The sequence below is a fragment of the Adiantum capillus-veneris genome, chromosome 11 (genome assembly GCF_014529385.1).
Source record: "Adiantum capillus-veneris isolate H3 chromosome 11, ASM1452938v2, whole genome shotgun sequence".
In the NCBI taxonomy this organism is placed as follows: domain Eukaryota; kingdom Viridiplantae; phylum Streptophyta; class Polypodiopsida; order Polypodiales; family Pteridaceae; genus Adiantum; species Adiantum capillus-veneris.
Window position 1 is genome coordinate 126,017,673 of NC_140941.1, and position 15,913 is coordinate 126,033,585.

A 15,913-nucleotide genomic window follows, 5' to 3' on the forward strand; every position below is an offset into this window, starting at 1 on the left:
ATGGCCATGAGACTTTACAGGGGTAGGGAAAGCACTTAAATCCCCACCCCTCCAATGTTTCATGGGCAAAATAATCTTTCTTGACGGTCTATAGTTGCACAATCACCGTTTTTTTACCTTTGGGCTCTTAGCGAAACCAAAACGAAAAAATTGGTGATTGTGTCACCCTACACCTACGAGATGGGAGCGGATGGCCATGAAACTTTGCAGGGACAGGGAAGCACCTAAATCACCACTCGCGTAAATCTTCAAGGACATCCCAATCCGTCTCAATGGTCTACGGTGACAGAATCACCAAGTTTTGATAATTGGGCCCTTAGCGAAGACAAAATGAAAAAATTGGCGATTGTGCAATCCTAGACCGACGAGACGGGAGCGGATGGCCATGAAACTTTGCAAGGGTAGGGAAAGCACCTAAATCTCCACCCCTACAAAGTTTCATGAGCATCACAAACCGTCTCGATGGTGTCGAGAAGTTGGGCACGCTAGCCGGGAAGACACGAGGTCCTTGGCTGTGGGAGTTCGTAGCTTAGAATAAAGAGAGAAAGAAAGTATTTAAAACCATTTAGGCAGTAGCAGATATATACAACAGCTAAAATATACAAATCGTTATGGAGGCCCATTGATCCTTGAACATGCGGAATGTACTAGATTGGGTGTACTAAGCTCTCTGTATGAAACTTCACTCTTGCTTGGTTTCCATAGCTTAAATATCTGGCCTTTTATGTTCAGCTCCTCATGCTGCTCACAAGTACTCGCCAGACAAGCAAGTGCCTCCCAAAAGGAGCAGCTGCCATTTCCCCTCTATTCTTGACAGATGCAGACTTGTAGAAGTGGCGGCCAATGGAAGGGCCACTATCATGGTGGATGTTGGCATTTGTGTAGAGGCTTCACAAGATCAGCAGAAGCAGTCTACAAGGAGAAGAAGCACGACAAGATGGTGCACAGTAAGGATCAAAACCTCCCCCATTGCTGTCCTCCCAGATGCAAGTAGTCCATCCCCCAATTTTCCACACACCCCCGGGGGCTCCATCCAAAATCACCGCAAGGCCACCCCTATCCTCTGGCTTTTCTTTCCGAACTCGCCCCCCTTCAGTTCACATGGGTTTCCATTCCCACCACACAATCCAGCTTCAGCAGGCCTCCTTTGTATGTTCTCATGGCTTTGATGTTTACTGCCTTCTCTGCTATGCCAGTCTTTGCATAATATTTTCCATCAGAACATAAGATTTCGATTGCTTTTATCCGGCTATATTGCCCGTTCAAAGGTCCCATCTTCCCACATTGACATCTGCTCTTTTTATGATAAGCACCAAAGTGGATATACCCAATTGTGGAATATTCAAAAGATGGCATATCCTAGATCGGTCTTACTGCCTTACAATAATCTTTGCATACTCTAAGACTGATCAACTTTATAAATGTAGCACTCTAGTCTCGGAGCCAAACCATAGTCAGTGCCCATATCCACAAAAAGTGTTTGGCCCACTTCTGGTAGACCTTGGTAACTGCCTACATTAAGCACATAAGCAAATGTTATTGCATATGTAAGGACATGCATCCAAACCCATGACACTGGCAGTTGCCCATGTATCTAAAACCATTTGAGTAAGTCACTAAGCATGCTTTCTCGGCATAGACGTGCCACAGCAGGACATCCACCCCTTCTGAGCATGTACATCCTCCAGTATGTGCCAACCGCGTCGGATCAAGCTCAAATTTTAGATCCTCTTCACCATATCCAAGGTCAGCATACTTCAAAATCAAAATGTTCCATGAAAGGACATCTCAAAAAAGGAAGCTGCTCAAACAGTCGACATCCTCTGTCAAGCATACCACAAGTAGCATACATATTAATAACTCTACTTAACACGAGGCTTTTACCCAAAAATCCCTATCTTTTTATTTGGCATACAATTCCCTGACCTTGTCTAGACACTTGCGTAGGATCATGACTTGACCAAAATACATCTAGTAGTTGCTCATATGTAATCAAATCGGGCCTGAATTTAATCTCTACAGCTTTTGCCTGGTCACAAAATGTTACGTTACTCTGGATTGGCTTAAGAGCCACTGGTGTATCCAGTATTAGTTCTGAGAGCACCATTCAGGCACCCAAAGATAGCCTCATTGCACCAAAAGCTACCCAAAGCAAAAATGGCAGTTCTACCCTTTTCCAATCATGCATTTATGAGTATCATATGATTCCACAAATAGGATCATTAACTCTGTGCAATTTGCCATAGATTTGAATTGCATCTCAGAAAATTTTCGACCATTTGATCTATTTCTCTTTTCATCAAGACTGAGCACATTCCAATTGCATATACATTCAGGTGGGTTCCCAAAGGAGACGACGAGAAACCTTCTTCTATTCCTGTACTTGCAAGCTTCTCAAATATTGACACAAGATTTCAAACAGCAAGCAAGTGTCAATGCATCAGTGGAATGCCCTCTGTTGAAAGTAACTTAATGGCTTACTCATCATTTCCAAGTTGAGCGTACCATGCAATCAACCCATCCCAAGCTACTATATCTTGACCTAGCATTTCCTCAAACACTTCTAGTGCTCTTCCAAGCATGCCACATTTACTGTGCATATCTAACAATGCAGTGACAAGAATACTGTCTGCTAAAACCGCTGTCCACAATTTGAGCGTGGATTGCTCGACCCTTCACTGAGGCTCCTACACTACCACATGCTCTCAAGATGCAAGAAAAAGTTACAGCATTTGGGAAGAGAGCCCCACGTTGCATGAGATCAAGACAATTCAATGCTTCCTCACCTTGGCCATGGTGTGCATATCCCCCAATTAACGCAGACCAGGAAACGGTATTCCGAACGGGAAGTTCCTAAAGAATATGTTGAGCTTTAACTAGAGCATCACATTTTGCATACATACTGACAAGTGAGTTAGCTATGGAGGAGCTTGCTTCAAGCAAGCCTCTTTTTATGATGTCCGCATGTAGCCTGATGCCCATGTATAGATCTTTCTTGTTAGCGCAAGCCCTTAATGAGGTTATGAAAGCAAAAGAATCTGTATTCAAGTGATTACTACTGCACAGAGATGCTTTGTAGTCATCTTTCCCATCATCTTCACTCACCATCCTGCCTTGTTACCCTCTTTGGAGCAAAGGACTCTCATCACAAATAGGCTGTCATAATAATCAATATCTAATTCTCCTAAATGATTTTCTCATATTAAACTGATCATTTAATGTGGGGAAGTGCCAAGGAGAAAAAGCTAGAATATTGGTTAAGCTAGCAGACCGGCCACAGTAGGGATCCAAAGGAGGGAAAATAGGGATCCAAAGGGGGGGCCATCTGCAAAAGAGCCATGTGAAACAATGGGCCAAAAAGACCCTAAGGTTCAGCCCATTAAGACTTCCAAAATGCTAAGGTTCCAAAATTCAAAGGTTGTGTCCAAAGGTCAACCCTAGGGAAAATTGGATGCTTAGTGTGTGCCCTAAAAGTCTTTGCACATCCCTACATGGGAGGGGGCGAGCCCCAAAGGTAGGAGATGAGAGAGAAAGCCACACACACACACAGGCTCCCTTTACACAAAGGGAATGAGGGACACATGTCAGCTCCCTAGGCCAGATGCCCACAAGGTGTGCCCAATTCCTATTGGAAGACCCTTGAAGTGGACCAATGAGAATTAAGCTAGAGTAAATCTAGTTTAATTAATTTAAAAACATTTAATAAAAGAAACCAATGAGAATTAAGTCTCCTAGAAGACTATTGGGCAGTCTCCCAAGGGGTCCAATGAGCATTCAGGAGCCCATGGCTTGCCTGATTCCTATTGGCCAGGAGGCAAAGGGGTCCAATGAGAGTTTAGTTTAATTATTTAATTACCTGAAGCTCTCACAAAAGGGGAAAGGGGGACACATGTCAGAAGGCTATCACTTATGCTGCTTAGTTCCTATTGGCTTGACCTGGGGAGGTCCAATGAGGCAAAAGCCAGACCTATCTAGCAGCTAGGGCTCGCCCAAGAGAGAGGGGGGGCTGATTTTTGCTTGGCATTGACACACACACACTCACACTTGACCATGTGTGAAGGAAGAATACTCTATCTCCTCCCAAGCTTTAATGGAGAGCTCATCACCTACTCCAAGCTTGTGAGATAGAAGCCTACATCAACACTCTCTTGGCATGTGGATGCAAATCCAACCAAGAGCCAAGCTTCAATGCATGCTCATCTTCTCTACCAAGCTAATTACTAAGCTAAGCTATGCTAATATGAGTGATTATGTGAGGAGATGTACATCTTTCTCGTAAGATACTTCTTTTTCCTCTCAATCTACTCTCATACCCTGCTAGCTCTCACCATCTTCGAAGGTGTGTGAGGTCTTGGGTCTGAGAACGGGAATAATTCAAGTTGTGTTTGATTAAGTGTTTTGCTTGGTGTATGAAGCTTCCATCTTCATTGCACTAGCTAGTCTTGAAGGAACACAAAGAATTGTATTGTACAATGTCTCTCTTGATGGGAGAAACCATAATACAAAGCCTTTTGGAGGGGGGACCGGCTCCATGCAAATCCGGTCCTCAACTGTTGTCAATAGCTTAATATCTCTCTCTTTTGAAAGTATTGTCGATGCTATCTAACTAGGTGTTATGCTTTTTGTTGCTCTCTCCACCCAAGCACTCTTGTAATTCTCATTAGGAATCTATTCTAATGAAATGCCCACTATGTTCATGCTAATTTCCGCTACACATAAGATTTTAGGCCATTAAATGTTACATTGGTATCAGAGCTCAAGGTTTCTCTTTTCTTGCTCAAGAAGGGATGTCCTCAAGCTAGCTACAAATGGTTGGTATTATTAATTGCCTGTGAGTAAGTAGAATAGGGATTTTTCAGCCTTGCAGTGCGCCTGCCTTTGTGCAGTTAACGGGGCATCACCATCGAGAGCTATGGTCTTAATAGTGGAGTCCTACGGGGCTTGCCTATGGCTTAACCACTATTGAGCTATTAGAAGCTTGACAGGAGCCGGTGCTGTCTTGGTGTCGAAAGACCCTCTCTTCTATTCCTTGCAATTAATGGTATTCGAGCCGCGGGTACAGTAGCTTGAGTGCTTTTTCTAAAGGGGTAAAGAGGAGTAGCAACTAGGGCTTGAAGTTCCAAAGTACACCTAAAAAGTTTACACCTAAAAGTTGTTAGAATGGCTGACAATAGTAAAGAGAGTGAAATTAATGTTGATAACTTTGATTTTGCTCATGAGCAAGCTACTAATGATGCTTCAATGCTTGTTAACTATCTTGTTTCTAGGCTTCAACAAGCCATGGGCAATCCATCTCTCCAAAGTGAAGTGCAACGGCAGCTCCGTGCTCACGGGATTCTCCAAGCTCATCACCATGACGAGAGAACACCTAGGAAGCCTCCTTGTGAGACTACCAAAAGAGGTCTCTCTCCGATTCGGGAAGAAGAAGAGAATCCATATGAAGGGCTCAAGAACTTACTTCTTGATGATGCATCTCCTCCCCAAAGGAGAACTCAAGAGCCTCCACCGAAGGAACGAGAAAGAAGCGAGTCTCCCGCCACCTCGGCGGAGATGGCTCCACGAAGACGGCCGGCTAAACGCTCTCCATCACCACCAAAGCGGAGAAGACCATCACACTCTTCTCCACGCCATAATTCAAAGAGGGATGATAAAAAGCAAGAGAAGAAAAAGGCGAGAAAGAGGACACCCTCTTCTCCATCTTCTTCATCCTCTTCCTCTTATGAAAGCTATCGTGAAGACGACAAAGATCAAGACAAGAAAAAGGCGAGAAAGAGGTCACCCTCTTCTCCACCTTCTTCAAATTCTTCATCTTCTGAAGAAAGTGATGGTGCAACTTTTGAACCATCAAAAAGAAGAGGCCATAGGAAATCCTATGCCGCATGGAAGAGGTCGTCCAAGCTGAAGAAATTCAAAGAGGGAGGGAAGAGCATCTCTTTCCTTGCCTATGATGGCACCTTCGGTGCTACAGACAAATTTTTGGCCTTTATCCAACAATTCGATGCGGCGTTTGGAGATGAGGGCTTCACAGAGTCCTCTAAGCTACGCCATGTAGCTATGCACTTTCAAAAGTCCGCCAGACAATGGTGGTCTAGCCTACGAGCCAACGGTGAATCTCCACGAACATGGAAGGCTTTAAGAGCTTCCATTATGAAGCAGTTTTTGGCCAACGATGCCAAAGACAAAGTACTCACCGAATGGCAAAGCTTAAAGCTCTCTCCCAATGAATCCATCCACAAATATGTAGACAAGTTTTGGGACCTACAACTCAAAGCCACTGTCTTCAAAAATTTGGATTTTGGAGAGCAAAAGCAACAATTTTGTGCGGGCTTAACCGAAGAAATGGCGGAGTATGTCAATTCCCAAAGGCCACGTACCATATCGGCGGTAATACACCATACTATGGTGGCCTCGCGAATCAATTTCCAAACGGGGGGTAAAAGAAATAATAAGCCCCCGGAAAACAAGGGTTCCAATGAGCCTAAGGGGAAGGACAATGTCCAAAAGTCTCCTAAGGGCAATTCCAACAAAGCTAAAGAGAAGGGAGTTTACAAAGGAAAGAATAAACTCTCTCCTGAAGAGCTTGAGCGTTATCGTAAAGATAACCGGTGTTTCAAGTGCGGCGAACAAGGGCATGCGTACCGCGCTTGTCCCCAAAAGAACAACCGCCAAGATCCTCCTAGAGCTTCTTTGGTTGAAATCCAAGAGGAGGAGATTCATCAAACTCACCACAAAGGATCTCCTCTATGCCATGCTTGGGGAAAGGTAAGAGAACATGATGCTTTTATTCTCTTTGACCCTGGTTCTACTCACAATTTCATATCTATGGAGTTAGCCACCAAGCTAGGCATACAATCCTACGAGATGGGAGATATCCTACCCGCAGACAGTGCCTTCAAGGGGCAAGAAGCTTCAGTCACTCCCTTAATCGGGAAATTGAGGCTTCATGTCCAAGGCTATGTGGACAAAGAGGACTTCTTTATCTCTCCTCTCAAGCATGAGGATGTAATCCTAGGGGCACCATGGTTTGACCGCCTGGCTGCCCATGTTAAATTTCCTGAAAGGAGAATCTCCTTTAAGTTCAGGGAAAAGGACATGTATATAGATGCTAAGGAGATGGGTAACACCATCCCCATTGTACATACACCAGCTTTCAACAAGTCAATAAAGAGCTCTATTTCCGTGTACATGATTTTTGTTAAAGATTCTCAAAATGAACCTAATGCTTTAGCAAAAGAAAATAAAAGCAACCAAAAGGAATTAGAGCTATCCAATTTTCTCAAGGGGTTTCAAGATGTCTTTATTGACGACATCCCTTGTGAGCTACCTCCTAAACGAGGTAATGACGACCATGCAATTGAACTTCTTCCAGGAAGTTCACCGCCTAACAAACCTCCTTATAGAGTTTCTCAAGCTCAACAAGAGGAGATTATGCGGCAAGTGCATGAGTTAGTTGAGAAGGGCATGGTTAGGCCTAGCTCATCTCCATTTTGCTCACCTGTGCTATTAGTGCAAAAGAAAGACGGCACATATCGTATGTGTGTCGACTATAGAGCACTAAATAGGATCACTATCAAGAATAGGTTTCCCGTTCCACGGGTAGAAGACCTATTTGATAAGCTACAAGGATCGACCTACTTCAGTAGGATTGACCTAAAAAGTGGCTATCATCAGATAAGGATAGTTGATCAAGACATTGTAAAGACCGCATTTCGTACTACATTTGGTCTTTACGAATACATTGTCATGCCTTTTGGCTTGACTAATGCACCAGCCACATTCAACCGCTTGATGGAGAAGCTGTTCAGGCCTCATCGAACCTTCACTGGAGTGTTCTTTGATGATATTATCATCTACTCTAATTCATTGGAGGAACACAAGCAACACCTCCAGGTAATATTTCAAGTTTTAGGAGAGAATAAACTTTATGTTAATCGAAAGAAAAGTGAATTTTTCTTGCAAGAGATTCAATATTTAGGTCACATTATCTCTCAAGATGGAATCGAAATGGATCCATCTAAGTTAGAGGTAATAAAAGGATAGCCTAAACCAAGGAATCTTCATGAACTAAGAAGCTTTATAGGTATGTGTGCATACTATAGACGCTTCATAGAAAAGTTCTCACAAATTGCGGGACCATTACATGACCTAACAAAGAAAAATGTTAGGTATACGTGGTCTGCTAAGGAGAACAATGCTTTCGAAAAGCTTAAAGAAAAGCTTATCTCTCAACTGTGCTTACACTACCGAATCTCTCAAAACCATTTGAGGTCCAATGTGATGCTTGTGGTGATTGCCTTGGGCTGTTTTGCTCCAAGAAGGGCACGCCATAGGCTATGAGAGTCGAAGGCTCGACCCTGTTGAGCAAGCTCTAGGCATATACGAAAAGAACTCCTTGCAGTTCTACATGCCTTAGACTCATGGAGGCACTATTTATTGGGGACTCCTTTCATTCTGCGAACGGATCACCAAAGTCTTAAGTACTTCATGACGCAGACCAAGCTCTCCGACAAACAAATGAGGTGGGCAAATTTCCTTTCGCAATTTCATTTTCATATTGCTCACATTGCTGGCAAGCATAATCAAGTAGCCGATGCACTCTCAAGACGACCGAGAGTGAATGCGGTTTCCATAGCAACTCACAATGATCTATCTTCAATGATAGATGAGTATGCTATTGATCCCGATTTTAGAGATGTGATTTCAGCCCTTGCATTAGGGAAGAAAGAAGAACCATTTACTTTACAAGATGGTTATCTTCTCTATGGCAATAGACTATGCGTTACTAACTCACTACGTGAGAAAGTAATGTATGAATCTCATGCTCCCCCATATGCGGGCATAGAGGGATTCAGTCTACCCTAAAGGGAATTGAAACATATTTCTATTGGCCTACCATGAGAGTGAACATACACGAGTATGTTTCCAAATGTGTGGTATGTCAAAAGACAAAATTTGATAGAGGGAAGCAACTTGGATTGCTTCAACCCTTGCCAATCCCTAATTCACCTTGGGAGAGCATATCCATGGATTTTATCTTTGGATTGCCTAAGTCTATCCATGGGAATACGGGAATATAGACGATAGTAGACAGGTTCAGTAAACAAGCTCATTTTATACCTGTCAAAAAGACTATCAAAGCCCATCAAATGGCAACCCTCTTCATTTCACAAATTTTCAAGTACCATGGCTTGCCAATGTCCATAGTGTCGGATAGAGATCCTAGAATGACCAGTAATTTCTGGAAGGGTCTCTTTGAGAATTTAGGAACAAGGCTAAACTTCTCTTCGGCCTATCATCCACAAACTGATGGCCAAAGTGAAATAGCTAACCTAACCATTCTTGATCTACTAAAAGCCTATGTAACGGAAGTAGATCAAAGATCCCAATGGGAGAAGTACTTACCTTTAGTAGAGTATGCTTACAATAACACTGTACATACTTCCACAGGAAAAGCACCTTTCGAGGTAATTGAGGGAAGATCAAAAAGTCCCTTGCTACTTAAGGTACATGGGAAGATCTTCGCTGCAGATGAGTATAGCTGAGACCTACAAGAATCTTTCCAAAAGATTAAGGATGCTATCTCTATCTCACAGCAAAGGCAAAAGGCTGCTGCTGACAAGCACAGAAGAGCCCAAGCCTTTAAAGAAAACGATTGGGTCTTGTTAAAGTTTCCCAAGGCTCGATTAAGGCACACGACGGGCAAGAATCCTACGGGCCACCAAAAGTACTATGCTAAACTAGCAAAAAGGTACTATGGTCCCTTCCAGATTCTTAGGCCAATCAATGAGATGGCCTATCAACTTAAGTTGCCCAATCATTGGCTCATACACAATGCTTTTCATGTGAGCCTCTTAAAGCCTTACAAAGGAGAGCCACCTCAAGAACCAACTATTGAAGACCCACCGGAGATCGAGGACCACGAGGAGGTGCTGCAGCCCGAGTCCATTCTCCGACATGAAGACAAGGTATTAAGAGGCGGTAAGACTATCCGACGATATCTTATTAAGTTTAAGAATTATCCTTTTGAAGATGCTAGATGGATGCAAGGCACACAATTAAAGGATAACCTAAACCTTGTCAATGCTTACAATGCTTCCCAAGAGTAAGCAAATGTACAAAATGTTAAAAATGAACAAAAATTTTTGTCTTATAAGACTCTCTTTTTCTTTATTTGTGCACAAAAATGAAGTAGTATGCATGCTTAGATCAAGTTTGCGGAGACGACGTCTCCCAAACACCAAGTAGAGCTTGTCACTCTACTATGGAAGACTGATAGGACTAATGTGCAGACATGCTTGCGGCAGCCTCAGGCTCTCAAGCGCCAAATGGACTAGTCATCCATTATGGAATGATGTCGTAGGGTAACATAGGGATCCTCTACCCGCTAAGAAAAGGACTCATGCATATGCTTTATCTTCTCTACACCATAGTCGAGGACGACTATGATTTCAAGAGAGAGGTAATGTCATAATAATCAATATCTAATTCTCCTAAATGATTTTCTCATATTAAACTGATCATTTAATGTGGGGAAGTGCCAAGGAGAAAAAGCTAGAATATTGGTTAAGCTAGCAGACCGGCCACAGTAGGGATCCAAAGGAGGGAAAATAGGGATCCAAAGAGGGGGCCATCTGCAAAAGAGCCATGTGAAACAATGGGCCAAAAAGACCCTAAGGTTCAGCCCATTAAGACTTCCAAAATGCTAAGGTTCCAAAATTCAAAGGTTGTGTCCAAAGGTCAACCCTAGGGAAAATTGGATGCTTAGTGTGTGCCCTAAAAGTCTTTGCACATCCCTACATGGGAGGGGGCGAGCCCCAAAGGTAGGAGATGAGAGAGAAAGCCACACACACACACACAGGCTCCCTTTACACAAAGGGAATGAGGGACACATGTCAGCTCCCTAGGCCAGATGCCCACAAGGTGTGCCCAATTCCTATTGGAAGACCCTTGAAGTGGACCAATGAGAATTAAGCTAGAGTAAATCTAGTTTAATTAATTTAAAAACATTTAATAAAAGAAACCAATGAGAATTAAGTCTCCTAGAAGACTATTGGGCAGTCTCCCAAGGGGTCCAATGAGCATTCAGGAGCCCCATGGCTTGCCTGATTCCTATTGGCCAGGAGGCAAAGGGGTCCAATGAGAGTTTAGTTTAATTATTTAATTACCTGAAGCTCTCACAAAAGGGGAAAGGGGGACACATGTCAGAAGGCTATCACTTATGCTGCTTAATTCCTATTGGCTTGACCTGGGGAGGTCCAATGAGGCAAAAGCCAGACCTATCTAGCAGCTAGGGCTCGCCCAAGAGAGAGGGGGGGCTGATTTTTGCTTGGCATTGACACACACACACTCACACTTGACCATGTGTGAAGGAAGAATACTCTATCTCCTCCCAAGCTTTAATGGAGAGCTCATCACCTACTCCAAGCTTGTGAGATAGAAGCCTACATCAACACTCTCTTGGCATGTGGATGCAAATCCAACCAAGAGCCAAGCTTCAATGCATGCTCATCTTCTCTACCAAGCTAATTACTAAGCTAAGCTATGCTAATATGAGTGATTATGTGAGGAGATGTACATCTTTCTCGTAAGATACTTCTTTTTCCTCTCAATCTACTCTCATACCCTGCTAGCTCTCACCATCTTCGAAGGTGTGTGAGGTCTTGGGTCTGAGAACGGGGATAATTCAAGTTGTGTTTGATTAAGTGTTTTGCTTGGTGTATGAAGCTTCCATCTTCATTGCACTAGCTAGTCTTGAAGGAACACAAAGAATTGTATTGTACAATGTCTCTCTTGATGGGAGAAACCATAATACAAAGCCTTTTGGAGGGGGGACCGGCTCCATGCAAATCCGGTCCTCAACTGTTGTCAATAGCTTAATATCTCTCTCTTTTGAAAGTATTGTCGATGCTATCTAACTAGGTGTTATGCTTTTTGTTGCTCTCTCCACCCAAGCACTCTTGTAATTCTCATTAGGAATCTATTCTAATGAAATGCCCACTATGTTCATGCTAATTTCCGCTACACATAAGATTTTAGGCCATTAAATGTTACATAGGCTCTGTTGGCAACAGAAAAAACTGAAGTTGAAAAGAGTGCCTTTTTTTAAAAAAAATTTGCGTCCATGATTTTGGTCCATTGTACGCTACACATTTGACTATATACGGCATCACATTTTGAACTCATTTGTTTGCTCTCCATCAACGTGGATGTGAGGGGAGTCCAAGTGTCAACGACTCCATGAGATAATGTGGAGGCAGGTAGGGAGCTCTCGCAATGGGACTGAGAAGATCTCCACCTTCACGAGACCACAAGTAAGGCCTCCCAGACAAGCCTCCTTACACTGCCCAAGCTTTGCATATCCTCCAATCAAATCAGTCCATGATACCACATTTTGATCTCCAATCCTGTTAAAGACTTTTTGTGCTTCTTCAAGTGAGTTGGTGTACATATCCACCAGAGTAGTGCCCACAATCATATCATGATTGAGTAAATCAAATTTCAATACATAATCATGAACTTCATGTCCCTTTTCTAGCATTTTGATGCTGCCAAGAGCTTTCAGAACATAAGTGAAGGTTACAGCATTTGAAAATCTAAAATGCGTTCCCACCATGACCACACTTCACAAATACAACTATGAGTGCATTCCGTTGAGCCACATTTTGAATCTGAATACTGAAAAACACTTTCCATGCATGCATAAGTGGACCACACTTAACAAACATATCTACAAGGGATGTAACATTTAATGGCCTAAAATCTTATTTGTAGCGGAAATTAGCATGAACATAGTGGGCATTTCATTAGAATAGATTCCTAATGAGAATTACAAGAGTGCTTGGGTGGAGAGAGCAACAAAAAGCATAACACCTAGTTAGATAGCATCGACAATACTTTCAAAAGAGAGAGCAATTAAACTATTGACAACAGTTGAGGACCGGATTTGCATGGAGCCGGTCCCCCCTCCAAAAGGCTTTGTATTATGGTTTCTCCCATCAAGAGAGACATTGTACAATACAATTCTTTGTGTTCCTTCAAGACTAGCTAGTGCAATGAAGATGGAAGCTTCATACACCAAGCAAAACACTTAATTAAACACAACTTGAATTATCCCCGTTCTCAGACCCAAGACCTCACACACCTTCGAAGATGGTGAGAGCTAGCAGGGTATGAGAGTAGATTGAGAGGAAAAAGAAGTATCTTACGAGAAAGAAGTACATCTCCTCACATAATCACTCATATTAGCATAGCTTAGCTTAGTAATTAGCTTGGTAGAGAAGATGAGCATGCATTGAAGCTTGGCTCTTGGTTGGATTTGCATCCACATGCCAAGAGAGTGTTGATGTAGGCTTCTATCTCACAAGCTTGGAGTAGGTGATGAGCTCTCCATTAAAGCTTGGGAGGAGATAGAGTGTTTTCCCTTCACACATGGTCAAGTGTCAGAGTGTGAGAGTGAATGCCAAGCAAAAATCAGCCCCCCCTCTCTCTTGGGCGAGCCCTAGCTGCTAAGTTAGGCTGGCTTTTTCCTCATTGGACCTCCCCAGGTCAAGCCAATAGGAATTAAGCAGCATAAGTGATAGCCTTCTGACATGTGTCCCCCTTTCCCCTTTTGTGAGAGCTTTAGATAATTAAATAATTAAACTAAACTCTCATTGGACCCCTTTGCCTCCTGGCCAATAGGAATCAGGCAAGCCATGGGGCTTCTGAATGCTCATTGGACCCCTTGGGAGACTGCCCAATAGTCTTCTAGGACACTTAATTCTTATTGGTTTCTTTTATTAAATGTTTTTAAATTAATTAAACTAGATTTACTCTAGCTTAATTCTCATTGGTCCACTTCAAGGGTCTTCCAATAGGAATTGGGCACACCTTGTGGGCATCTGGCCTAGGGAGCTGACATGTGTCCCTCATTCCCTTTGTGTAAAGGGAGCCTGTGTGTGTGTGTGGTTTTCTCTCTCATCCCCTAGCTTTGGGGCTCGCCCCCTCCCTTGTAGGGATGCAGAAAGACTTTTTGGGCACACACACTAAGCATCCAATTTTCCCTAAGGTTGACCTTTGGACACAACCTTTGAATTTTGGAACCTTAGCATTTTGGAAGTCTTAATGGGCTGAACCTTAGGGTCTTTTTAGCCCGTTGTTTCACATGGCTCTTTTGCAGATGGCCCCCCCTTTGGATCCCTATTTTCCCTCCTTTGGATCCCTACTGTGGCCGGTCTGCTAACTTAACCAATATTCTAGCTTTTTCTCCTTGGCACTTCCCCACATTAAATGATCAGTTTAATATGAGAAAATCATTTAGGAGAATTAGATATTGATTATTATGACATTACCTCTCTCTTGAAATCATAGTCGTCCTCGACTATGGTGTAGAGAAGATAAAGCATATGCATGAGTCCTTTTCTTAGCGGGTAGAGGATCCCTATGTTACCCTACGACATCATTCCATAATGGATGACTAGTCCATTTGGAGCTTGAGAGCCTGAGGCTGCCGCAAGCATGTCTGCACATTAGTCCTATCAGTCTTCCATAGTAGAGTGACAAGCTCTACTTGGTGTTTGGGAGACGTCGTCTCCGCAAACTTGATCTAAGCATGCATACTACTTTATTTTTGTGCACAAATAAAGAAAAAGAGAGTCTTATAAGACAAAAATTTTTTGTTCATTTTTTTAAACATTTTGTACATTTGCTTACTCTTGGGAAGCATTGTAAGCATTGACAAGGTTTAGGTTATCCTTTAATTGTATGCCTTGCATCCATCTAGCATCTTCAAAAGGATAATTCTTAAACTTAATAAGATATCGTCGGATAGTCTTACCGCCTCTTAATACCTTGTCTTCATGTCGGAGAATGGACTCGGGCTGCAGCACCTCCTCGTGGTCCTCGATCTCCGGTGGGTCTTCAATAGTTGGTTCTTGAGGTGGCTCTCCTTTGTAAGGCTTTAAGAGGCTCACATGAAAAGCATTGTGTATGAGCCAATGATTGGGCAACTTAAGTTGATAGGCCATCTCATTGATTGGCCTAAGAATCTGGAAGGGACCATAGTACCTTTTTGCTAGTTTAGCATAGTACTTTTGGTGGCCCGTAGGATTCTTGCCCGTCGTGTGCCTTAAGCGAGCCTTGGGAAACTTTAACAAGACCCAATCGTTTTCTTTAAAGGCTTGGGCTCTTCTGTGCTTGTCAGCAGCAGCCTTTTGCCTTTGCTGTGAGATAGAGATAGCATCCTTAATCTTTTGGAAAGATTCTTGTAGGTCTCGGCTATACTCATCTGCAGCGAAGATCTTCCCATGTACCTTAAGTAGCAAGGGACTTTTTTGATCTTCCCTCAATTACCTCGAAAGGTGCTTTTCCTGTAGAAGTATGTACAGTGTTATTGTAAGCATACTCTACTAAGGGTAAGTACTTCTCCCATTGGGATCTTTGATCTACTTCCGTTACATAGGCTTTTAGTAGATCGAGAATAGTTAGGTTAGCTATTTCACTTTGGCCATCAGTTTGTGGATGATAGGCCGAAGAGAAGTTTAGCCTTGTTCCTAAATTCTCAAAGAGACCCTTCCAGAAATTACTGGTCATTCTAGGATCTCTATCCGACACTATGGACATTGGCAAGCCATGGTACTTGAAAATTTGTGAAATGAAGAGGGTTGCCATTTGATGGGCTTTGATAGTCTTTTTGACAGGTATAAAATGAGCTTGTTTACTGAACCTGTCTACTATCGTCCATATTCCCGTATTCCCATGGATAGACTTAGGCAATCCAAAGATAAAATCCATGGATATGCTCTCCCACGGTGAATTAGGGATTGGCAAGGGTTGAAGCAATCCAAGTTGCTTCCCTCTATCAAATTTTGTCTTTTGACATACCACACATTTGGAAACATACTCATGTATGTTCACTTTCATGGTAGGCCAATAG

General features: G+C 42.8%; 1 protein-coding gene across 1 annotated transcript; it reads right to left on the reverse strand.

Moving 5' to 3' along the window:
* Positions 1-1,399: 1,399 nt before the first annotated feature.
* Positions 1,400-3,108, reverse strand: LOC147447979 (pentatricopeptide repeat-containing protein CRR2, chloroplastic-like). Its single transcript, XM_086523718.1, has 5 exons — positions 2,908-3,108; positions 2,640-2,853; positions 1,916-2,094; positions 1,602-1,755; positions 1,400-1,512 (listed from the first exon to the last, which is right to left on the reverse strand). Exons 1-5 carry the CDS (start codon positions 3,106-3,108, stop codon positions 1,400-1,402), a joined length of 861 nt encoding a protein of 286 aa, XP_086379844.1.
* Between the last annotated feature and the right edge of the window lie 12,805 nt (positions 3,109-15,913).